Source organism: Pungitius pungitius, chromosome 5, assembly GCF_949316345.1.
Source record: "Pungitius pungitius chromosome 5, fPunPun2.1, whole genome shotgun sequence".
Taxonomy (NCBI): Eukaryota; Metazoa; Chordata; class Actinopteri; order Perciformes; family Gasterosteidae; genus Pungitius; species Pungitius pungitius.
In genome coordinates this window covers 12,430,497-12,454,797 of record NC_084904.1, presented here as the reverse complement: position 1 = coordinate 12,454,797, position 24,301 = coordinate 12,430,497, and the positions used below count along the sequence as shown (strand labels likewise).

General features: G+C 42.4%; 4 protein-coding genes and 1 non-coding gene across 7 annotated transcripts; 3 read left to right on the top strand and 2 right to left on the bottom strand.

Annotated features, from left to right (window-relative positions):
- Positions 1-4: 4 nt before the first annotated feature.
- cenph (centromere protein H) lies at positions 5-3,314 on the bottom strand. 2 transcript variants are annotated; one of them, XM_037481942.2, is made up of 11 exons: positions 2,739-3,314; positions 2,630-2,662; positions 1,931-2,071; positions 1,750-1,805; positions 1,634-1,679; positions 1,458-1,526; positions 1,295-1,351; positions 1,137-1,200; positions 584-635; positions 333-493; positions 5-232 (listed from the first exon to the last, which is right to left on the bottom strand). In XM_037481942.2, exons 3-11 carry the CDS (start codon positions 2,050-2,052, stop codon positions 140-142), a joined length of 720 nt encoding a protein of 239 aa, XP_037337839.2. In that variant the 5' UTR covers positions 2,053-2,071; positions 2,630-2,662; positions 2,739-3,314; the 3' UTR covers positions 5-139. The 2 variants fall into 2 exon arrangements, with proteins under 2 accessions (XP_037337839.2, XP_037337840.2); XM_037481943.2 differs by having other exon boundaries at positions 2,835-2,934.
- A 72-nt stretch (positions 3,315-3,386) lies between these two features.
- LOC119224707 (betaine--homocysteine S-methyltransferase 1-like) lies at positions 3,387-7,328 on the top strand. The gene is made up of 8 exons (XM_037481940.2): positions 3,387-3,518; positions 4,263-4,395; positions 4,700-4,812; positions 4,899-5,090; positions 5,165-5,312; positions 5,416-5,598; positions 5,801-6,029; positions 6,366-7,328. Exons 1-8 carry the CDS (start codon positions 3,498-3,500, stop codon positions 6,469-6,471), a joined length of 1,125 nt encoding a protein of 374 aa, XP_037337837.2. The 5' UTR covers positions 3,387-3,497; the 3' UTR covers positions 6,472-7,328.
- Positions 7,329-7,465: 137 nt separating this feature from the next.
- On the top strand, positions 7,466-10,804 carry LOC119224706 (betaine--homocysteine S-methyltransferase 1-like). Its single transcript, XM_037481937.2, has 8 exons — positions 7,466-7,713; positions 8,468-8,600; positions 8,901-9,013; positions 9,100-9,291; positions 9,608-9,755; positions 9,843-10,025; positions 10,124-10,352; positions 10,537-10,804. Exons 1-8 carry the CDS (start codon positions 7,696-7,698, stop codon positions 10,619-10,621), a joined length of 1,101 nt encoding a protein of 366 aa, XP_037337834.2. The 5' UTR covers positions 7,466-7,695; the 3' UTR covers positions 10,622-10,804.
- Positions 10,805-12,002: 1,198 nt separating this feature from the next.
- On the top strand, positions 12,003-23,615 carry LOC119224701 (junction-mediating and -regulatory protein-like). Of its 2 annotated transcripts, none has more exons than XM_037481927.2 (10): positions 12,003-14,045; positions 16,036-16,209; positions 19,014-19,164; positions 19,629-19,798; positions 19,933-20,098; positions 20,327-20,451; positions 20,732-20,806; positions 20,895-20,990; positions 21,085-21,616; positions 21,711-23,615. In XM_037481927.2, the coding sequence occupies exons 1-10, from the start codon at positions 13,251-13,253 to the stop codon at positions 22,028-22,030; spliced, it is 2,604 nt and encodes an 867-aa protein (XP_037337824.2). In that variant the 5' UTR covers positions 12,003-13,250; the 3' UTR covers positions 22,031-23,615. The 2 variants fall into 2 exon arrangements, with proteins under 2 accessions (XP_037337824.2, XP_037337823.2); XM_037481926.2 differs by having other exon boundaries at positions 20,282-20,451.
- trnaq-cug (transfer RNA glutamine (anticodon CUG)) lies at positions 18,002-18,073 on the bottom strand. The gene has a single exon. It is a non-coding gene; the product is annotated as a tRNA-Gln (tRNA).
- Positions 23,616-24,301: the final 686 nt, after the last annotated feature.

Below are 24,301 nucleotides of genomic sequence, written 5' to 3'. Positions count from 1 at the left end.
TTCGCCCTCCAGTGGTCGCTGGACGTCATTGCCATTGTTTGTTTTTTATTGATCATATTACAGTACTGATTTAAGCAGTTTCTTTATTAATTATTTGATAATATAATACAGACACATATGCAGTGAGTTGGTTCCTTGACTAGTCAGAAATGGGAAAGTCCTCCAGTGTCATCGCGATGTCTCGAAGTTTGGGATCATCGAGCCAGTTGACTTTACAGGCCAAGAGGATTCCCTGAAGATATACGCTTATTAATACAGTACCTGGAAATGTCGCTGTAGGCATCAAACATTTTCTCTTTCATTTGAACAGAATTTCTGAACAACGGATTTACCCTGAGGACGTTCTGTGTCATGATGGTCATCTTTTTGTATTTCTCAAGGTTGGCCTGGCCCTTCTCCAACACAGCTTTGTACTTCTCTGTATCTGGGTGCACGGTCTTAGACATCAAGTCACCCATCTCTTTCATCTTCTCATGAGTGAGCCGCTTCATCTCTATACACAAAAGCCAACACGCAGACAAAAACATCAGCAATGGGAACAGTGGAGTAACAAAACCAGTAATTTTACTTTTCTTGTGATTACCAAGCCTCTTCTTCTGAATTTTGGTGATTTCATCTTGAAAATCTCTCGTCTCCTGTAAACAGATCGAAATCCAGTTCAGGATGAGTTGTCTCAATCTCACAGAACACACTCAATATATACAATTTCACATTGAGTGCAATCTGTATTTTGATTAATAAAGATAATACATATGCTTATGACTGGCCTATAGGACTTACATTCAATGTATTCTTCTATTCAGCTTCTAGTACCAGGAGATTCTGTTGACAGTTTGGCATAAAAATTGTCCGACTCTAGCTGCACTCCAAGAATATATTCTACATTGTCTTAGATAATAAACTCATAAAGAGGGGAGTTTACACATTTTCTAATCTCATTCATCTAATGTGGCACCACAGACAGCAGCATAAGAGCATAAACAGCTTCCCCCATCGTCTGATGTCAAGTAGAGTTATAAAATTATTTAATATTTACAATTGTTTGAACACCATCATATGATTGCAGAGAAACCTATATATATATATATATATATATATATGTATATATATAGACAATGGGTAATGAGGCTGCTTACTTGCTGAAGTTGTTTTATTTGTGAACAGAGAGACATGCAGCGATCATTCACAGCTTTCAGGGCACTGAGAGAAAAAAACAATAGTGTATGATCCAATTGTCAAAATAATCAAATATAAATGTTGTTCAGGTGTGTCAATATGATGTGAATTGACTTACAGTGCGTCTGAATCAGTCTGTCTCAGTTTTTCTCCAATAGCGTGCCACATCTGCATCCTGAAAGACATCAGTGGAATCTATGACCGGTCAGTGAAGTGCTTCGTTAATTTATTTATTTATAGTGAAAAAAGCACTAATCAAAAAGGATAAAGACTTGGTTTACCTGTGCAGTGTGAACGTGCTGTTAAAATGAGTTGTCTTGACTCTTTCCAGCTCATTGACATAATCTGACCTGCAACATTTATTAAGAAATATATAAATTTACACCATAGAATTTTTATTGACTAACATTTCGATTGGTCAAAAATCTACATGAACAGGATGATTTTAAATACTCACAATTCTCTCTCAGCTTCCGATGTACTGTATGATAGCTTACTTTTTCCTGTAACAGGAAACGATATTAACGCTTTTTGTGCACTTACTGACAATTCAACATGTTGGGGAAAATATACCTGCTTGTAGCTGTATTTCCATCTCAAAGCACTGGTTGGACATCTGTTGTTTTATTCTGAAAACAGTAAAGTTCTGCAAATTAACAGGACATAATGTGCTGTCGTGGATGTTTGAGCCAAGTGGATGGAAGGTTTAAACACTGGTGTAAAGGCGTGATTCATCAATAATGGGATAGAGCACCTCAGCATGTCTGCAGGTTGAGTATCTTTCTGTTCGCTGGAGCTGTCAGGAGCAGGCCCACGATCCAGCACCACCGCCTCCACCGTGTGCTGGAGGGTCCCCACATTGTTAGGTGCGTCCATCTCAAAAACGTGGCCGTGCCTGTCGGGACAAATTAACTCGGATACAGTGCCTATAAAAAGTATCACTCCCCATTCGATGACTTGCCATTTTGTTTTTTATACATTGAATCATGGCCAATAGAATTAGGCTTCTTTGACAAAAAACTCTATCAATCCATCAAAGTGAGGCTTATAACAAATGCAACGGCGAGTCCTTCATTGAATTGTCCAGCAGGAGTTTTTTTATAAGTAAGTTAACGTTGAGTTTTTATATTTATATATATATATATATATATGTAGAAAGTCTGCAAAGCAAGTGGCGACTATAACTGTCAAATGAGCAACACCGTGATGCAGAGAAGTATATGAAGTAAATTAAATGAAAAATCAATACTCAAGTAATATTACAAGTACCTCATGAAACGTGTTACCTCGGTTAATATAGAGCCCAACTCAGTTAATCCAGTGAACAAACATGGCATCAATAACATCTCCTCGTACACAGACAATTTTATGGACATTTGGGGGGTTCTTAATATTAGAATTATATGTTATTAAAAATGTTATCAAAGATCGGGGGAAGGTTCAGATGTCTTACCTTCTTTGATTGAGGTTAGGTTTGCAAATAAATCTAAATGGATGAAATAAAGAGATTGACCAACATGAATGCTATTCAGAAAGAAATCTCTCTAAAAGTTGGTAATCACCGTTATGTTACAGTTTAAAAATGCTCTAAGCAGCTGCCGCAAAGCAAGCCTTGTTTATCAGAAAAACACTAACGTTACTCTCATCAATGGTATCACAGGTTAAAAGTTCCCTTGTGTTGTTTACATCCCTTTTCGGGTCGAAATCCCGCCAGGAAGTGACGTCAAATTTATCTTTCCAACAAAGAGAGCAGCGCCAGGAAGTGACGTCAAATTTATCTTTCCAACAAAGAGAGCAGCGCCCCCTCCTGGCGAGATATGACATAAATCAATGTTGCATTGTTTAATAATGATTACCTAACCCACTTATATAGAGAGGTAAAGACTATTAATCGTTCAAGGCAATCAAGGTCCAAAGGTAGATTCAATAGCTGTTCATTAAACAGTGCAGTTACTAAACCTTCGGTTAGAAAATGTTAATGATTGATCAATCATGAACCAAACGATGTAATACTACTAATATCCAAATACTCGTTGTTAACATGCAAGACAAATATCTAGAACAAGACAATCAACACATAATAATCATTTAAAATGATCCGCTTCGCCAGGAAAGCGGCCGTGACTGCGGCCTCGCTCGTTGCTGCAGCAGGTGTCGGCAGCTCTCGGCAACTCTCGGTAGCCTTCGGCACCTCTCGGCACTGTTTAAGGGCGACGTGGCTTCCTTGGTCTCGTGAGATTTTGTTCGGTGACGCACGACGAGAGACCATCGATACGAGCGGCTGAACCGTGTGACTCGACTCCACGGAGAACTTGTCGGCGATGGAGAGAAAGAGGCCAAGGGTACGAGTCACGCTTTACGCCCTGAACCTGTCTTCTGCTTTCATTTTGAACGTCGTCACTTACGAGTTGTAGTATTTCCATGGAGCAGTTAATGAATCAATCCAAACATTTTCTGAATAGTTCTTCTCTATTGTAATAGACCTGTTATTAAATAGCGATATCCTCATGCACATAGTTCAAAAACAGACTTGTGTAGCATAAGATTTGTTGGATATGCAGTGTGTACCCGAATAATCTACCATGTAATATTTGTAAAATATGATGTGCGTAAAATATATGTTTTTCCTGCACGTTCTTCCCTGTCATACGTCCTGCCTTCATGCGGCGCTAGAAGTAATCTCAACATATCCCGCAGAAGGCGGGTCTGAAAAGCTATTTTGCCAATTGACATACTGTATGTCAACCAATTGCGTTTTTGATACCGCTACGGTTTTGCATTAAATCATTCTGAGATGTTTGCTGAAATTAATTGGATAGCCATAAATAGAACATTTCCCATAACAAACACTATGTGTCACATCTGTATGGTTCACTCGGGGATCATTTCATTGGATTAGGACAAAACTTTTTTGCATAGAAGCAGAAGCCAACAACTCATTTAAATTGTGTGGAGGGAACCTGATTTAACGTGTGTGTGTGTGTGTGTGTGTGTGTGTGTGTGTGTGTGTGTGTGTGTGTGTGTGTGTGTGTGTGTGTGTGTGTGTGTGTGTGTGTGTGTGTGTGTGTGTGTGTGTGTGTGTTCAGGGTATCTTGGAGCGACTAAATGCTGGGGAGGTGGTTGTAGGTGATGGAGGTTACGTGATGCAGCTAGAGCGCCGTGGCTATGTGAAGGCTGGACACTGGACACCTGAGGCGGCAGTAGAACATCCTGAAGCAGGTATAACCCTCAGCAACAATCTGCCCCACTTAGCAACATTTCATTTTTCACCTCCAAGTTTCCATTAATCTTTAAACGACAGACTATAAATGGCCTTCACCTATGCGGTGTCTATACAGATCAATCAGTAATCCTGCAGTATTACATTAGGCCACCAGTTAACCGTCGGTCAGTTAGTTTGAGGTCTTTTGACTTAGAACTCTTTCAGGAATATGCACCTTTTATTTCCAATATTAACTAAAACGGGATTTTTTGCAGTTTTTTTTCACAAAATCCACTGGTGTGTCTCTCCTCTGTCTGTCAGTGAGGCAGCTGCACAGGGAGTTCCTGAGAGCAGGAGCCAATGTGATTCAGACTTTCACCTTCTACTGCAGCGAGGACAAACTGGAGATCAGCGGCAATGTCCCCAACATTACCGTCAGTACAAAACCTTTCTAACCAAACAATGAAAAGGACTCAAATCTCTGTCTGATATCAGTCCGCTCGGCTCTCGTCTGATCCAGGGGGCTCAGATCAACGAGGCAGCTTGTGACCTGGCCAGGGAGGTAGCCAATGAGGGGGAGGCGTTGGTCGCTGGGTGTGTGTCCAAGACTCCCTGTTATGTGGATACTCACAATGAGAGGGAGGTCAAGGCCATCTTTAAGAAACAGATGGATGACTTCCTCAAGAAGGAGATCGATTTCTTCATTGTGGAGGTATGAGCCGTTCTTGGAGGAATAACCGTACAACATGGTGGCGTGCTTAAGTTCAGTGTTTATCCCTCCTGCAGTTTGTGGATCACGTGGAGGAGGCAGTGTGGGCAGTGGAGGTGCTGAAGACCGGCGGTAAACCAGTGGGTGCAACACTGTGCATCTCCCCTCATGGAGACAAGCATGGAGTCCCACCTGGAGAGTGTGCTGTCAGACTGGTCAAAGCCGGTAAACGGGCCACTGATGTGGAACCTCAAGTTGTGCTGAGATGAAACCAGGTTTTTGGTGCACTCTCTGAATATTGTTTTTTTGTGCATGTGCTCGAGTTCAGGAGCTGACATTGTTGGAATCAATTGCCATTTGGATCCTCTGACGTGTGTTCGCACGGTGAAGTTGATGAAAGCAGGATTAGAGAAAGCTGGTCTCAAAGCTCATCTCATGATCCAGCCTCTGGGCTTTCACACACCTGAGTGCAACTTCGGTGGATACACAAGCCTGCCTGAGTACCCCTTCGGTGAGTTTATGAATAACACCTTCTTTTATTTAATAAAGAAAACAGACATTTTCTATTCAATTACATTATCCTTAGTGTAGTACATTCATGTAACATTTCCAGAGCTGATTCTTTGAGCACTGATCCAGAACTTAGGTATTATTTTGATGAGAGCACCAATACAACAGAGTGCTCAGACATAATTTCTTTACACTCCTCTCAGCAATGGAGACCCGAGCAATGACCCGCTGGGACGTCCATCAGTACGCCAGAGAGGCTTACAATGCTGGTATTCGCTACATTGGTGGCTGCTGTGGATTTGAGGCCTACCATATCAGAGCTATAGCAGAGGAGATGGCTGCAGAGAGAGGATTCCTCCCACCGGCCTCAGAGAAGCACGGCCTGTGGGGAGCTGCTCTGGAGATGCACACGAAACCGTGGGTCAGAGCCAGGTGAGACCGGACAGATCCACAGCCGCTGTTTTATCAAACCATGTACATGCGATGGCATAGTTTCAGTTGTTACAAACGAGGCGAATTAACGTTAAAATTTGAAGATATTGCATGTTCTAGATTTGTGCTAGTTTGCAACCAACCTTACCAGTTGGTTGCAAACCAGGTGCAAACTGGTCTCTCTTTAGGCAAGAGATTGTTTTCATGAAAGACACCAAGTTGTAATAGTAAACATAGAAGCATAGTATGACAAAGGAGAGGCAGGATAAAAAAGGACAGTGTTTGTTTCTACTCAAACTGTTGATGTACCAACTAATCTAGCAGAATGTTTCTTAGGTCTCGCCGTGAGTTTTGGGAAAACCTTTTGCCTGCTTCTGGACGCCCCAAATGCCCCTCCATGGCCACTGCAGCTGATGATTATGAACAGCTGGAAACAAAATAAACCAACATAATCTCCTTCATACACAGTATAAAGGATCTGATCCAGCAGCTCTTTGTTCACCCAGAGATTTGTAAAGAGCTGTGTGCTGATTCAAAGCTCTGTAGTTGCCTTTAATAATTTGGGCTCAGTCATCAGTGAATCAACTTTCTTTTTTCTGTAACTGCACCATCCCTGAACTTTATGGATTTTACACAGTTGATTGTTTACACGTTTTATAAAGATTTTAGTTCTAAAATATATTGATAGATCTATATTGATGTTGATTGATTTTTAAAAATCTGCTGTTTAATATTTTCACAAAAGATACTAAAATAATTTTCCTTTCTTTTTCAACAATTATTTGTTACTGTACAAGGGACGTGCGGTGTAGTGGAATATTTCAATTAAAGTTCAGGAGAAGAGAATGATTTGTTTCTAGGTTCATCTAATAAAACAGAGTCTTGATGAATGATCAAAGTGGCAAAAAGTCAATTTATTGCTTGCAAGCAGGAGGTCAAATACACAAACACGTATTACGATGCTCTGTGGAGATGCCGTCTCCGAGAAGTGAAAATGCTGAGTTCTTATACACACATGTGAAGGCCATCAATGGCAGGTATGAAATATTGCAAACCAAGTTGAGATGAGGACCAAGGTTGAGATGGGAGTAACAGAGTTCCTTTGTTCGAGTGTTTGTGTGAAAGCGTCCTCCCTTACACAGCTGCAAAAGACAACTTTTGAATCTCCCTTTTCTTCTCACATTTCTTCAATACAGACAATAACCACTGTTTTAGCATAAGACTATGTTATAACATATTTATACCATTACAGCGGTCATCATTAAAAGTAAAAAATAAAAATATATATTTCTCCACTGATCTCTGCTATAAATGGGATTTCTTTATGGTTCCAAACAATGTTATAGTCAAAATCTTCATATTTGCATATGTCCGGTTGAAACAGAGGAGACACGCAAGACCATTATCTTCGATTATTCATTGTTTTATTTCACATTCTCTCTGTATATTCCTGCCATTTATTAATCAGTAACCTGTGTTTTGAGACTAACCATAGTTTCAAAGTCCCTTTATATTCCTGATAAGATGTAGTGCCTCCTCTCCCCTCTTTGCTGTGCGACCACATGCACAGAGCCAACCTGCCTCAGTCACTGGTGTTTCTGGCCAGTTGTCGAGTTCTAATCTCAGCCGCTTTAAAAGTTTTTCTCGCTTGTTGACCCCCTGGATAATGGAGAAAAAGAGGCGGGTGAGTAAAAGAAACATGAAAAGTTATCTCAATATTTGACGGATGGGTAATTTAATAAAACTTAAATATAAAAGTCTGTAGATTAACTCATTTTGGGTTGATTTCACTCAGACTGAGGTGATAAGGTAATTCATGTCCCGTAGGTTGTAAACGTTGATTTAAGTGTCCCATTTATAACCTTCAGTACAAAGAAAAGTATTAACATAAAGTGTATTTAATTACACTGATATCTGATGTTATCACACTGTTCATATAGTTTTGTCATTGGGCATTAAGAAAGATTTTTTAGGAAATGATCTGTGGATAAATGATCGTTTTTGTACTTTTTCAATACGGCAGGAAAGTGTAACATTACATATCAGACTCTACACATGATTTAAAGGACTTTTAAGCAGTAAGGAAACACATTTCATGGGTTGGCCAATAATTCAGAATACATTGTAAATGTGAATATTTCAAACAATTTGTTTTTGTATCTTAACCATATTTACCAACAAAGACGAACTTAACCCATTCTCAAAAGACCTTAGACCCTATACAGCAGACCTTATCTATTTGAAATGTGCAGAACTAAGAGGAAGCCTTTTGAGGCGGGTCTAACCTGAGTTACCTAACCCTCGAGTGAGATTATTATTTTAGTTTTAGCGTTGAAAGGATTTTTTTAAAGCATCATATGTTTTTGCATGCATGCTTTTAATGTTTACAGTGATTACTGTACATGCATCCATGTGTGTGTCTGTGCACATGCATTCAGGATATCTTGGAGCGACTAAATGCTGGGGAGGTGGTTGTAGGTGATGGAGGTTACGTGATGCAGCTAGAGCGCCGTGGCTATGTGAAGGCTGGACACTGGACACCTGAGGCGGCTGTAGAACATCCTGAAGCAGGTATAACCCTCAGCAACAATCTGCCCCACTTAGCAACATTTCATTTTTCACCTTTTCACCAAGTTTCCATTCATCTTAAAACGACAGACTATAAATGGCCTTCACCTATGCAGCATCTATACAGTAATCCTGCAGTATTACATTAGGCCACCAGTTAACCGTCGGTCAGTTAGTTTGAGGTCTTTTGACTTAGAACTCTTTCAGGAATGTTCACCTTTTATTTCCAATATTAACTAAAACGGGATTTTTTGCAGTTTTTTTCCACAAAATCCACTGGTGTGTCTCTCCTCTGTCTGTCAGTGAGGCAGCTGCACAGGGAGTTCCTGAGAGCAGGAGCCAATGTGATTCAGACTTTCACCTTCTACTGCAGCGAGGACAAACTGGAGATCAGCGGTAATGTCCCCAACATTACCGTCAGTACAAAACCTTTCTAACCAAACAATGAAAAGGACTCAAATCTCTGTCTGATATCAGTTCGCTCGGCTCTCGTCTGATCCAGGGGGCTCAGATCAACGAGGCAGCTTGTGACCTGGCCAGGGAGGTAGCCAATGAGGGAGAGGCGTTGGTCGCTGGGTGTGTTTCTCAGACTCCCTGTTATGTGGATACTCACAATGAGAGGGAGGTCAAGGCCATCTTTAAGAAACAGATGGACGACTTCCTCAAAAAGGAGATCGATTTCTTTATTGCAGAGGTATGACCAGCACAATGAATAGTTGGATATTTATTCACAAGGAGAGTGCTTAAACCTCCATTGATATGTATTGTTTATCTCAACAAAGAATCAAAAGCTTGTAATAATAATGGCCATGAAACAATGCCTGTACCACTCCTCAATCTGCCTCTATACTGTATCCTGCAGTTTCTGGGGTTCTGATAACTTGATAAACCCATGTGCCTAGTCCTCATTGACATAAACTGCTAAAGAAAGTTGAGCATAAAAGCAGCTAAAGAGTGTTCTTTTCTTGCCACATTGTGTGTGGGATTCATTGATTGCATTTTGTCTGTAGTTCTTTGAACACGTGGAGGAAGCAGTGTGGGCAGTGGAGGTGCTGAAGACCAGTGGTAAACCAGTGGGTGCAACACTGTGCATCTCCCCCGAGGGAGACATGCACGGAGTCCCAGCTGGAGAGGGTGCTGTCAGACTGGTCAAAGCCGGTAAACAGGCCTTCTGTGATACCTCAAGTCTGACTTTGTGTTTCAGCTGAACAACCTGAATGTGTTTTTTTTGTTGTTTATGTGCAGGAGCTGACATTGTTGGAATAAATTGCCATTTGGATTCTCTGACGTGTGTTCGCACGGTGAAGTTGATGAAAGCAGGATTAGAGAAAGCTGGTCTCAAAGCTCATCTCATGATCCAGCCTCTGGGCTTTCACACACCTGAGTGCAACCACAGTGGATATCTCACGCTACCCGAGTTCCCATTCGGTCAGCATCTTCTTTTGTGTGGAAAAAAAACAGATTTGACAAATTGTTGGTGTTGATCATAAAGCAAACTTCATATAAAATATATTACGCTCTCTCAGCATTGGAGACCCGAGCAATGACCCGCTGGGACGTCCATCAGTACGCCAGAGAGGCTTACAATGCTGGTATTCGCTACATTGGTGGCTGCTGTGGATTTGAGGCCTACCATATCAGAGCTATAGCAGAGGAGATGGCTGCAGAGAGAGGATTCCTCCCACCGGCCTCAGAGAAGCACGGCCTGTGGGGAGCTGCTCTGGAGATGCACACGAAACCGTGGGTCAGAGCCAGGTGAGACCGGACAGAGCAGTTGTTGCTCTTTAGGCAAGAGATTGTTTTCATGAAAGACACCAAGTTGTAATAGTAAACATAGAAGCATAGTTTGACAAAGGAGAGGCAGGATTAAAAAAAAGGACAGTGTTTGTTTCTGCCCAAACTGTGGATGTACCAACTAATCTAGCAGAATGTTTCTTAGGTCTCGCCGTGAGTACTGGGAAAAGCTTTTACCTGCTTCTGGACGCCCCAAATGCCCCTCCATGGCTACACTAGATGATGAATAATAAGGCTCATCAATAGCAGGCATTACATATAGATATATAGATCTATAGATCAACTCAAGCAAGTTGCTCTGCTCTGCTGCAATACTCTGTGTCATAATTACAATCTTGATGAATTTGTTATGACTGGCCAGATAAAAACTGATCTACTGAAATATTAATATTTTACATAAAGACAAAGCCTGATTTTTTTTGTTGATTTGTTTTTCAGACCAAAGTCAGTTTTCTCTCACTCTGTGTCATCATTACAATCTTGATGAATTTGTTATGACTGGCCAGATAAAAACTGATCTACTGAAATATTAATATTTTACATAAAGACAAAGCCTGATTTTTTTTGTTGATTTGTTTTTCAGACCAAAGTCAGTTCTCTCTCACTCTGTGCCTCACGTGTGGTTCATTTCATACATTCCTCATTACTAATCATACGGGTTTATATAAAGAATTTATTCATAAATACTAACATGTGTAAGCCACACAGCTTTTAAAGCTCAAGGTATTAACTTGAATTCCAAGTCCACGTTGCTGATGAAGATCATTTTCAAAGTCACATTAACTTTCAAGACATGGAGTCATATGCTCTGTTTTGGCCCTCAAAAGTCATGAGTTGCAAAATGAGATAAATTATAATGTGAATAAAAAATCCTCATAGTCTAAGTTATTACTAAATAAGGTTTGTGGAAGTATGGTAGGCCTTCTTGTAATCCAGGTTTGATGCAACACATGCATGCATAAGTTGACACAAAGTTATACTTGGGAGGGTTTAATTGTCAATCCATAAGTTCACCAAGGTCCTGAGCTTGCCGCCTCCACTCCTGAGAGAAACTGCTACAAAATGCAGAAAGAAACTCTTAGCGGTTCAGAGAAACCAAATTGCTGCGTGTTGCTCAAGAGATACAGCGTGGTTCAGTGACAAGTATCATAATGTGTTCATAAAATGGTGTTTGTTCATGATAGCTTATTTGGTTTGGTTTGATCACCAGCTGCCAAAAGGAACCGGAGACAAATAGAACAACTACCGTGTTGACGAATGACAACAAACTAATGGATAATTAAGCAATAATCTCTTGAGGAGAAATTAATTAAAGAATACACACAAATTACTTTCCTTCTTGCTTTTTGTTCGTATTGAAACTCTCTTCTGCCTCAATGTCGACCTTTGAAGGGGAGATGGAATTGTGTTAAGTACTTATTGACCAACCAATTACTCACCAGGGTATTCAAAATATTATTCCATTCAAAAGATGCATATGTTTTATTGTTATTTTGTACTTTTTACAGTATAAGAGACAACAGACATTTTGAAGCTACAATATGCCTGCCTCAGCAGATAGACAACTATTGGCTTATTTAAGCATGTAATCTTGATGTAATCATCTTAAAGATGTTATTAGTCACAGGTACAGATCACGAATAGGCCCTTTTTACTTATAGGCTTGAATTAAAGGATATTAAATATCAGTTGCACTAGAGGAATTGCTCTTTTTTTATTTTGTCTTGTGGCTTGTTGTCTTCACCCTTTCATTTACCCTTTCATATTTAAGGTGGATGGTCATATATCAGTATTTAGAAGATTATGAGTTAGTTAGACTAAGGTTAAATTTAAGAACGCAAACACAATGTCATGTGGCTCACCAAAGCATATTCAAATCCACCATTCTAAGGGAGCACCCATTGTTTCCTCCACAGTTGCATTAAAATAACCTGTGGTTAGAAAATAGTGGCAATATAATAATATTTAAATTAATTTGTGCATTTTATTGAGATGATTATTTTCAAAAGTCTTCATATGACTGTATGTTGTTTTTGATGCTGGTGCTACTGTGCACAGCATCCCTCGGTGACGTTAGCACGCCCCTACGTGCCGTGCTCAAGTTGACATACCAATGCTGCCTTCACATGATCCTCGGACTCACAAATTCAGCTATAAGAAGCTATCAGCTATTAGAGGTTTGCAAGAATGCAGCTCGACTATGACTTTCAACGTTGTTGGTATCGTTGCTGGACAGGTAATGCGATAGCAATAACATGGCGACGGGTAGCACAACTATAAAATAAAAAAAAGATGTATACATCTTAGATGTAATACACGATGCGTGGAAATTCCGATATTTCTCACAGCGCGTGAATCCAACGTTATTATTTGGGGTATGTGGGCTTCTTGTGCAAAACGATGAAGAAAAAAAACATGGTGAAGTCATGAACCTCACGGAAGACAGTGTGACTGTCAGACGGCTTTATTTGAAACAAATCGCTGCCTCTTTGTGACGAGGAGAGACGTCTGGAGAGAGCCGCGCGCACAGCGCATCACAGCTGACGCGTCAGCTGGACGCCTGGTAAACAAGCGCCGGGTTGTTGTGCGGGTCCTTGATACAGAGTTTGAGTCCTTGATGGAGAACAGCAAACGGATGCGGGAGGCTGGGATCGGGCGGACGTCCGAGTCGATGAGCCGGAGAGACGTAAAATGACACCACACTGCTCCGCGTTCATCCTCCTCGGCCGAAGCGGGAGAGCCGTCCTGGCAAAACATCGGGGAGAGAACTGTGCGTTTTATCCGCGTAACACGTCATATTAGTGCAGAGCTAAAGTTGCGCGCCTCGGCCGGTGTTTTTGTTGTTGTCTCATCGCAGACATGTCCTTCGCCATGGAGGATCATGTGGAGTCGGGATGGGTGGCTGTCAGACCGAATGCATTCGAGGAGAGGGAAAAGCATAAATTTGTTTTTATCGTCGCCTGGAATGAAGTGGAGGGTAAATTTGCCATTACGTGTCACAACCGGACGGTGCAGAGGAGAAGCTTCGGTAGGGACGCACCGGGTCAGACCGGCCTGGACGGGGACAAAACAAAATGGCCCGAAAGTCCCGTCGGAGTGTCTAGGAGCCAAGAAGCCAAAGAGGCTGTGGTGAGCGGCTTCAGCCCGGAGACCAAGTTGTGCCTAGAAACAAAATTAAGCCCTTTCAAAATGCCAACTGTGATCAAATCCGCACCACCCGCAGTTAGTCCTGAAAGCGAGGTGTCAAAATCACCACGAGAGGACCTCTTGTCCCCCTCGCTGGACAGCTTGGGCCTGGAGGACTGCAGCTGGGCCGGACTGTTCTCCTTCCAGGACCTGCGCTCCGTGCACCGCCAGCTGTGCTCGGTGAACTCGGACCTGGAGCCTTGTCTCCCGGCGTTCCCGGAGGAACCGGCCGGCGTGTGGTCGGTGCTGTTCGCCTCGGCCCAAGTACCCGAGAGCGAGATGGATGAGCTGTGCTGCCGTTTGCACGTGTACCTGGGTCACGCGCTCGATGCGTGCGGGTGGAAGATCCTTTCGCAGGTTATGTTCACGGGAAACGACGACCCGGACGAGTACTACGAGAGCCTGAGCGAGCTGCGGCACTCCGGGTACGAAGAGGCGCTCAACCGCGCCACCAAACACCTGCAGGAGGTGAGTGAGGCAGCGGAGCTGAGCACGTATCTCGGGAATATAGTGGAAAGATCCATCTAACAGGTTGGCCAATGAGAGATCAGAGTGTAAATAAAGTAAGATACTCTCAGCATGGCTGCTGTCTGCTCTACACACACACACACATACACTTCAAGCACTCATTTCCTTTTAGAATGAAGCTGTTGAGTCATCCAATGTGACGCTCACAGGTGCACTTGTCTCACTCATTCACTGGGTGGGGGACACGGATGAGAATTAATGGAAGCTCGGGGAAAACCTGTGTGCGCTGCTCTTTAACGGAGGTGGGAAGGTGCTCAGAGTATAAACAATTCTTTTGATGAAGCACATTTCTCACGATGTGTCAGTCTAAAAAATGGCGGGAAAACCTATCCTGTCAACATCTACATTGTAGTGTCATAATTCAGAGTTGCGTTGTTTACTGACAACATTCCGCATAAAACCCAACAAATCATTTTGAATCCTTGAGTGTCGATGGGAAATGTGTCAAGTTGGTTGTGGTGCTGGACCCAAGAGCAGAACACAGAGCAGAAAAGTCTTTATTGTAAAGAACCAGGAGATGTGAAGTTGTGAGATGGCTGGAGGAATCCAGACGGGCAGAGAACCTGAGGCAGACAAAAAAGACGTTGACAATGTGGCATGGATTGGTGAATGTGGAAGGCTAGAGAATATAAAGCCTGGAGCATCATTAGTGAATGCATTACAGTTGTAGCTGTGCCGGTCAATTAGTGGGAGGAGCACAGCCCAGACCATGACGAAACGTTGTTATTGTGGTGGTGAATATAACCACATTTTATTAATTGTTATAAAATATGTTTTGAAGGTATAATATTAACAGAAGTTTTCATTAAAACACTTGTGTGAAATATTACTAAACAATATAACCCACACACTCTCCAGGCCGGCTTCTTACACATAAGCAACAGATGAACTGCTCTTAATACAAAGTGACATCCTATTGATACTCACAGGCTCTCACATTGTCCTACCAATCAATGGCGATGGATTAATGCAGCATCAACAAATGGAGAGTGCAAGAACTCCTCTAAAATCAAGAGCATTCATGGAAGAGTTTGAATTACTCGCATCACGACATAAAGGTCACTCACGTCTACTCTTTCACCAAACATGTAGAAGGTCAGAGTATTCCACATTATAAATCATTTTAAACACAAAAAAGGAGGCAAGTTTGCCTTACTCCATTTGGACAGCAGCAGAGCATCATGCTCCAGTCAGCCCAAAGCAACCTGCTCTGATTGGTTCAATAAATGTCAGCCGCTGAATGGGATGTTCAGTTTATTTGAAGCTGTATTCACGACTGATCAAATTCAGCTTTTTTGGCAAATATTCTTTTCATTAGCTCATTCAAACACAGTTGCAGTTAGTTTTGTAGTAGGATTGTTCACACCCACACACACAAACTTGCCTATCGATCCTTCCTCTCCATTTGAGTTAATGACTATCCCAGTGCTTGCTGGTAGCCTGCAGGATTGCTCACTGTGTGTGAATCGATCTTATTCCCAGCAGCAGCAAGGACTCTGCTCTCTCAGCAACGGGCTGTGCAATGAGACTGCACTCATATGTACTCCTATTACTTTCAGCCTCTAAAAGAATCCTCTTACTCACACAGTGAGGTGCAAGTTTGCATTTACTGCTGACTGACATTCAGACATGCCTCTAAGAATGTTCTTATGGGTCATTGTACACTTCATCTAATAACATTAACGTTACCTTCTGCTCAACTAACCTTGTTACAGACATATATACCATATTATTATTCATCAAAGGCTTCTAACTATCTTAAAGTTTGTTTTTTCCAACTATATAAAAATACAGATAATAATGGATGCCTTACCAACAAGGCCTTTACAAACATTGAATAAGGGCCTTTCAATATTTATCTGTTCTGATACTCTGAAAGTTGTTTGTTGACAATGACAAAATGAAGCCCCTTTGTGTTCATGTAATGCAGCTGCTGGAGAAGCACAAGACCATGGACAGTATGGTGGAGCTGTTGGAGCTGTATAAGGAGGAAGATGAGGCCTATGGAGGACTGCTAGACTCCTCCACACAGCTCTACCAGTACCTGCTGCAGCCCTTCAGAGACATGAGGGAACTAGCAATGCTCCGCAGACAGCAGATCAAGGTAACGTACATGCTGAAATTCCACAGAGGATGCCGGGGCTTCCTCACCATTCATCATATTTTCTAGGGATTTTTCACATTAAAAGGTTTGGCCCCAAATCCGTCACCAGAACCTCTTTGTTACGCAACCAAGCAACTCTTCAGACACGGTTCTCATACACAGATGGCCAGCTTATTTCAGAACTGAAATGGGTTTTTAAGAGATGACAAATATTTACTTTAAAAAAACATGTTGTTTTTGTTCACGGTAGTTATGCAGACAGGCTGAGATTGAGTGATGTATTTATCCACAGGCACCAACATGAACACGATGTCATAGAACACGATAGACTTTCACAGGATATTCCCACGTCTCTTAAAATAGAGTGTGCATGTCCATCCTTGTGTACGTGCAGGTTAGACTGCGATCTAATGTGAAATATTATTAAATTTATATTATCATGAAATATTCTGATTAGATGTATAATGGTTAGTGAAGCAGTGGGTGATTGAGGAGATGTATCTTATGGCAAAGAGAAGATGGAGGCTGGTGATTAGATGGGTGGAAAGATGGAAGTAATTATTACAGTGCTGTTCCCTCTTTATATTTAGCTCACTAACTCATAATTAAAATACTTCAGTATCAATTGGTCATATAACACACATCAAAGGAGCATATTGACAGATATATACAGCACTTAGACAAGCACGCCCACACACACACTTATATCTTTTCACCTTAACTGTTGTGTTCAATAGATGTTTTTCTCATCTGTTTACAATAAAATACTTGGCATTGCTGGAAATTCTAAGCTCTCTGAGACACCTGAATGCCACACGGCTCCAACACAAACAACGTGAGATTTCCCCAAATATTATAGTTTTTTTTGCTAATAACTAAGCATGTGCTTGCTTAACAAGATAAATATAAGTCATAGTGAGTCTCAGGGAGGAGTGCACAGTTCTGTCTGAAATGGTTGATAAAAAAACTTAACCAAGTAGTTTTTTTGGTTAAATTTAAGGATATTTCTGAGGGAGATGAGACCGTAATCAAAACTGTCACTGCAATCTGAAGGCTCAAGCTGTTTAGGGCCACCTGGTGGCTGAATGAAACACTCTAATTAACAAGAATTTCATTATTATTATTCAAGTATTGTATCACAATTTATTTTTTAATAGTGAATAAAATAGTCTTACTTACAATGGATTCACATTCAATGGCTTCTCACCACTCAAAGGAGATTATATTCAATCAATATAATTTTATCCCAATGCTATAGCTTACCATAGTCACAGCTAGTTTGAATCAGGCGAGATTAGCATTCATGTGCTCATTGATTTTGAAACAATTTTTATAAGAAGCTAAGAGATTTGTTGTAAACTAATAAGACCACCTCATGTATTTGTGTTCAGGGGCTTGCTGTGTTGCATTAAGCCACAGTATCTGATAGAGTTGTGCGCAGTCGCCATTGGGGGTTGAGTGACATACTGTGAGCTGGAATGGAGCCCCATGGGTCTCCAGTTTCCCACAGTCTCACATGAATAAGTCATGTTGTGTGTGGTCAGACTGGTTTACTGAGATCAGCAGGCCTGCAGCAGAAATCCTTCTGAAATGTGTGATCCTGAACAAACATACAGATTTGCTGGCTCTGTCGTAGGATCATCTCTACTGAGACGTACTAGCTAATAATGTTCTTTAAGTATTTTGTTCTATATTGTACAATTTTCTGCCTTTTTTCATAATACAAGTATTAGACGCTAGAAAACCGCTAGAAATTCATTTGTTGAGGTGGAGAAAGTGCTCGCAAAATATCAGGTCCTACCGAGATTTGAACTCGGATCGCTGGATTCAGAGTCCAGAGTGCTAACCATTACACCATAGAACCACGTAGCATCAGAAGGGGGCGCGCGGGTATTTAACGTACCACTTCCGGGTCTGGTCATAGCGTGTAGTATCTGCGCCGCCGCATTGCTTTCTCATCTTTATCTGAAACCCCGTAGTTGTGTGGTTTTTACTTTTTGTTCGCTGCTCGTGGCGTGCAATATATCTAAATACTATAAAAACAAAAAGTATAATAGATAGTTTTAGTGAAATATTTGCTGTGATATAGGGACGCAGAGACGAAATACGACAACGAAATGGTGTCAACTGGAAATTTTCAATTGACAAATTATTATGTAATTTAATACAAAGACGTGGAAAGATGATTCTGCGCTATCATTAAACAATTTGAAATGCAGAGAACAAACTACAACGAGTGTTTGCGTTTACACAATTTACAATATAAATATCCTATTTTGAAAGATGTGGTAATGCTTTCTTAAGTAGCTTGACAATTGGTTTGTGGGACAAAATATGTTCATTGGTGTTTTTACAAGGGTTTAAATAGGCACAAGAAGTACTCCATAACGTCTGCCTCCATATACAAGAGTGTTGCAGCCTCTCCAGGCCTACCTCCTCTGATGAGACCACCATGTGCTTAGGGATGATTAAGCGCATTGTCATGTAAACCACCGCCTAATGACTGCTCAGTATTAACATATCCATCACAGATGTTTTTCTACCTCTATGTCAAGACCCTTTACTGCTGCCACATTTTGGTTACAACTACCTCTGAATATCAAATGCAGTATATCTCCTGGGTGTGGATTTCCATGAATGTGCCTGGGACTGTGAGATTGCATTGGCTGTACTGGCTGTACCTAAAATACAAATAAAAGTGTAAATTATGATCTCCACCACCACGGTTTAATATCGCCGTAACATATAAAAAAGCATGTCATTCGCTTTGCTGAGTAAAACATCAGTTCATCCTCTCTAAACAGATATCCATGGAGAATGACTACTTGGGCCCAAGGAGGATTGAAGCTCTAAAAAAAGAGGACTTTGACTGGGAGAAAAAAGCTCAAGAGGCAGCCCTCAACATCCAGGAGTTTACTATCAAATACTTTGAGATTACTGCCAGGGCCCAAAAAGGTACAGTATGCCATCACTGTCAATGCCAATGTCAAATCAATACATCAGCAGAGGAATGACTTTAAATAATCACACACAGTACACACACACAGTGGGAGCCTTGGCCTGCTATTGACCCGCGTGTGCGAGGGCTAATGTAATTTGGCACTAATGAGGAAGCTCAAACAGTGACGGTTAGACACGAACAGGAGGAAACAAGGACACCTATTGATCATCTCTACCAGCCGATTGTTTGTGCAGGGTTACTCCAAAATGTGCACCTGCGTGCTCTCCACCGCTGATTTGTCTATTTATGAGTTTACACTTATTAGATAAAAAATCAGATAAGTGAGTGACTTCAAGTGAAAGACATTGTAATGTCCAAATGTTGCCAATAGATGTCTCCCTCTACATCGCCGTGATAAAAGCGTCCCTTTGAACGGTATGGAAGTTGAAGCCACCTTGCCTTCTGATTGTGTGTGCAGGGGTGTATGAGCGTATGAAGGTGGACCAGCGTAAATTTGGAAAATCTTCATGGACAGCGGCGGTGGAGCGCATGGAGGGACTCCGCTACTCGGTCGCAAAGGAAACCCTGCAGCTCCAGAGAGCCAGGGAGATCAGCCTCGAGCAGAGGAAACGCACACTTCGAGAGGAGGTGCGGTGGTAACACTCAGCGCCATACGAAACACATGAATACACACACACGCACACACACACACACACACACACACACACACACACACACACACACAGTTTGTTTGCTGTGAGTCTTTTGTCCCGTCCCCTCAGATGCAGAGCCTGTGTAGCAGTAAAGATGCCATGGCCCTCTTGGACCACATGGAGACGCAGTACTATGAACGCCAGCTGCAGCTGTACGACATTCAGGGGGAAATACTGCAGTGTGAAGAGCTGCTCCTCTCAGCTCAACTAGACAGCGTTCGCAGGCAGATGTCAGGTATTTAGGCTGGATTTAAAAGTTACTTTTGTAAAAATTCTGCTTACATGCATAATTTAAGATACTACCTTTCCGAAATGATTACTTTATAAATGCCATTAGTTGCATGGACCTTCTACAAGACAACTTGAATGAATACCTGTGTGTCAGTTACTCTTTTGTGTTTATGTACATGTATTTCAGAGTTTCAAGATGAGGTGGTTTACTATGACACCTTTGAAAGTGCAGATGACATGAGAGAGGACAACACTGCAGAGAGAGAAGAGCTGCGCAGACTTCAGATCAGCGCCCGTCAGTTGGAGGCGAGAAGGGGACGCATCACTACCAAGCGCTCCTATCTGAAGAACAAAAGGGTGTGTTGACCTTCCATTCCTGCAGCATTTCCAGTATTCTTTACTGTTAATGTATATTATTTGAAATGTGGCATTGAGTGTGTATTTTGCTTTTAGTTTGATTGGGCGTCATATGAGATCAGAAGGGACACTTAAAACGTCCTGTCAACCTCATCACAAAAAACATATTGCATCATGAAATTGCTAAAATGAATGCATTGAAATTGGAATTTTTAATATGAAGGATACTTTATCAAACGGTGTGATGACCTTTCTTTTTTTTCCTCTGACCCTTGTGCAGGAAATCTGTATATCCAACCACACTCAGAAACAGCAGACACGGCAAACCATCCACAAGGACTCCATATCATATCAGGTCTTACATGTTTATGCTTTTTTATAATAATATGTCTACTGTAAAGTATTATCAGTAACATTCTTCTCAACACCTCTACATTTGTCAGCTGAAAAATATAGACGAGGAAGACGAAGAAAAGAAAAACAGCAGAGTCAGTCAGGAGAGGCAGAGAACTTTAGACAGACTACGCACTTTCAAGCAGGTATTTGCTCTCTTATTAATGTCACTATCTCAACACTTCTCATATCTCAAAAGATAAACTCCCCCTGAACGCGTCTCTCTGTGTCTTCATCTAGCGATACCCGGGTCAGGTGACTCTCAAGCCCATTCGGCAGCGCGTGGCCCACACCAGGAGAAGAGAGCGTGGACGGAGCATGGAAATGAGTAGTGCGATTGAGAGGGAGGAGCATGTTGACTGTGTACGGGGGGGAGGCCCCCCGCTGTGCCTCAGTACCAGTGTGCAGACGGACCCCAGCGCCACACTGACCACTCAGCCCGTCACAGTCCTCACAGGGTCCCTTCCTCCTCTGCCTGTGCCCAGTGCTGCCGACTACTCCTGCTCTCCCTGCGCCCTGTCCTCACTACTGGCATACTCCATGTCCCCTCCTCCACCTCCCCCGCCGCCTCCCCCGCCAATTAAGGATGAGCTTTTGCCTTCTGGGAGCCCGGACCGACATGGGCAAAAGTTGGAGGGGAAGACTGCCACGGGAGAACTCTCCATCTCCCCACTTGGTCCGTTCATGCCTCGCTTCTTTGACAGCAGCCAGCTGTTGAGTGCCAGGAAAAAGCTGCGGAGGACTCCGGAGCTGGACTCCCACAGCAGAAGAGGTACTCAAATCATTTTAGTGCCATAGTAGGCCTCTAGATTAGCCAGGTACAGTAGCCCGTCACAGTCGCCTCCCTCTTCTCTTCCCATGTGCAGAAAGCTCGCCCATGGACGAGGTGCTCGCCTCTCTGAAGAGAGGCAGCTTCCACCTGAAGAAGGTCGACCAGCGGTCCCTGCCTCCCTCCGCCGATGACGACGACCCCAACAGCATCCTCGCTCAGATCCGAAAGGGGGTCAAACTGAGGCGTGTCCCCAGAAAGGAAAGAAACCACTTTGGAGAACTCCCAACCTCCACCGACCCGTTGACCAGGAGCATCCACGAGGCACTGCGCCGCATTAAGGAGGCCTCGCCGGAGTCTGACTCAGACGACGACGACGAGGAGCTGGCCGCCCACGACTGGGACAGCTGGGGCTGAATTTCTCAGAAGCAACAACTAATGCGGACGCATATGCCTGCCCCCTCTGGCACTGGACGCGCCATACTGTAAAGTGCTGTGTTGTACTGTACACACACACAGTTCATTCTCTCACACTCAAGCACACAAAGCCCAGTTGCACGTCATGTGGTTATTCCATTGCCCGCGTCGTATATCACCAACATACCGGCGGCTTCCAAGGTCTGTAGTTGACCTGTTCATTTGTTTTTCACACTATATTCACCACCACCAAGGACAGGATTAGCCATTTTATTTCTGCTGGTGTTGTTACTGTGGTTTTATTCCTGTATTCAGATTGTGATGTTGAAAAGCTCTGCGCTGGCCTTTTGTAGCCACTTCAACACTCAGAAACAGCACACAACACATTTATGACAGTTCATTGTGAAACTGACAACCTCACAAGAGCTAGTTGTGCTGAGGTCCAAAAGACCAAAGCACAGAGTGAAAGACTTAAATTGTAACCCAAATATGTGAAGTGTTTGGTTGATCATTTGGAGTTATGTGGGAAGAAAACAAAACAAAAAGAAGATCCCACTGAGATTTTAACTGGATTTAATGTCCAGATTTTAAACCATGACACAAATCACCCCTGCTGAAGCTTTTTTGTACCATGACTGAACCGCACTACTCTAGGCTGCACATGTGGATGTGTTAATAGCCGACAGGACCACTCCTTTCTAATCCGACACTACACAAACACTGTAAGTCCTTAAATCCGTCACACCAGACAGGCGCCCCTCCCCCGCTCCGGTCTCCTTGGGACCTTCACCATCCTCAACTAGATCTATCAATCTATCTGAGGAAAGAAATGATCAACCCATGTGTTTGACCGTGTGTCCGTGCTGGTGGGAAACATAGAGAGTCACAGTAGGTTTATAATAACATCTCAGAGCAGAAGGTTTCCACCTAGAGTGGGAGAGGCTTAGATCAATGATGGGTCAGCTCTAGAGATGCAGAGTTTCTTTGCTGGGTGGAGGTCCTGGTTATTTTCTCTTTAACGGGTAAAGACTCGGCTGGTGATTCCTTAACTTTGAATGTGGGACAGTCACAGCAGAGCTGTGAAACTGTACCCTCTCGTTTGAATGATGGATGGTCGGTGGGAGGCGAGATTCTCTCAGCGCCGTGGGGAGCCTCTGTGGGCTGAGGAGCAGGCAGTCGTGACAGATGAGGTTTCTAATGCATCTTTTCTAATTTCTTTCGGCGCACTCGGAGGGCAGAAGCACACAGTAGGAGGTCTGTTACTCACAGTGCGGGATGTGAAAACATGTTCATGCACACGTGGACTCAATTCATAGCCAATATCTTTAAAAACTTTCATGGTACATAGTAAAAACTCTGAATCGCTTTATCTGAACAATGAGAACTCATTTTCTATCACTGGTGAAACATTATATCTGCTATAGATAAGTCACTGTTATAGCACTGAAATGTGAAACTGGATCCAAAGAGGAGTGATGCAAGGACATTATCAAAGGACTTGTGGTCATGCTTACCAAGAATACACTTCAAGATACGCGTTAACATGACGTAAAAGATGTGAATTCATAAAGAAATCTGCAACAGCCTTTGTTCCATATAATTGTGTTGAAAGCCTTTCACTGTTTAATTATGCATGCTCACTAATGTAGAAAGAACAAGCATGGAAGTCTATGTCACATTTATTTAACTTGAGAAGTTCATTGCTAAAGAGAGGATATTGTTTGCCTGGCAGACGTCCTTCTACATGTCCCTCGTCACTGTGAGCATGATGTTTGTCCATGGTGCCCCCCTCATGTAGCACAAGTCAGAGATCTAAGCCTGACTCGACTCTAAACTTAGACCTAACACAGACTTTTGATTTGATGTCCCAATAAAGGTTTCGGGGCACAGCTTCCCAAAATCAGTTAATGCTAAAGTTCACGTTGCTCCACTAAAAAGCTTTTGGGAAACTGGGATCAGAATATGAAATCTTTTCCATGAATCAACGACCACTTGCCTGACTTTAGAAACCCACAGTTAAGTTTTACACTGATCTCTATTTATAACCTTAAAACATCTAATTGTTAAACAACTAATTTTGCATTGCACTCTTTTTTGCTTCTGAACAACCTGTTATCCACACAGGCAGACTACATGACCCATGACCCATGCCTGCAGCCAGACACTTCAGAAGTGCAATATTAATATAGAGAAGTACAAGGGATGAAACACGTTAATGTGGGGGGAATTTCAAAAGAATTGCCTTAAACAATCAACTTATGAATTGCTGCA

Excerpts from the sequence above, each read along its gene's own strand:
- cenph (XM_037481942.2), bottom strand. The coding sequence starts at position 2,052 with ATGGACGCACCTAACAATGTGGGGACCCTCCAGCACACGGTGGAGGCG. Across the intron at positions 1,201-1,294 it reads CAGACTGATTCAGACGCACT|TGCCCTGAAAGCTGTGAATG; the intron begins GTAAGTCAATTC and ends TTTTTCTCTCAG. Across the intron at positions 636-1,136 it reads AAATAAAACAACTTCAGCAA|GAGACGAGAGATTTTCAAGA; the intron begins GTAAGCAGCCTC and ends ATCTGTTTACAG.
- LOC119224701 (XM_037481926.2), top strand. The coding sequence starts at position 13,251 with ATGTCCTTCGCCATGGAGGATCATGTGGAGTCGGGATGGGTGGCTGTC. Across the intron at positions 20,452-20,731 it reads CCTATCTGAAGAACAAAAGG|GAAATCTGTATATCCAACCA; the intron begins GTGTGTTGACCT and ends ACCCTTGTGCAG. Across the intron at positions 20,991-21,084 it reads GACTACGCACTTTCAAGCAG|CGATACCCGGGTCAGGTGAC; the intron begins GTATTTGCTCTC and ends GTCTTCATCTAG.
- LOC119224707 (XM_037481940.2), top strand. The coding sequence starts at position 3,498 with ATGGAGAGAAAGAGGCCAAGG. Across the intron at positions 4,813-4,898 it reads GCAATGTCCCCAACATTACC|GGGGCTCAGATCAACGAGGC; the intron begins GTCAGTACAAAA and ends CGTCTGATCCAG. Across the intron at positions 5,091-5,164 it reads TCGATTTCTTCATTGTGGAG|TTTGTGGATCACGTGGAGGA; the intron begins GTATGAGCCGTT and ends TCCCTCCTGCAG.
- LOC119224706 (XM_037481937.2), top strand. Across the intron at positions 8,601-8,900 it reads TGTAGAACATCCTGAAGCAG|TGAGGCAGCTGCACAGGGAG; the intron begins GTATAACCCTCA and ends TCTGTCTGTCAG. Across the intron at positions 10,353-10,536 it reads AAACCGTGGGTCAGAGCCAG|GTCTCGCCGTGAGTACTGGG; the intron begins GTGAGACCGGAC and ends AATGTTTCTTAG.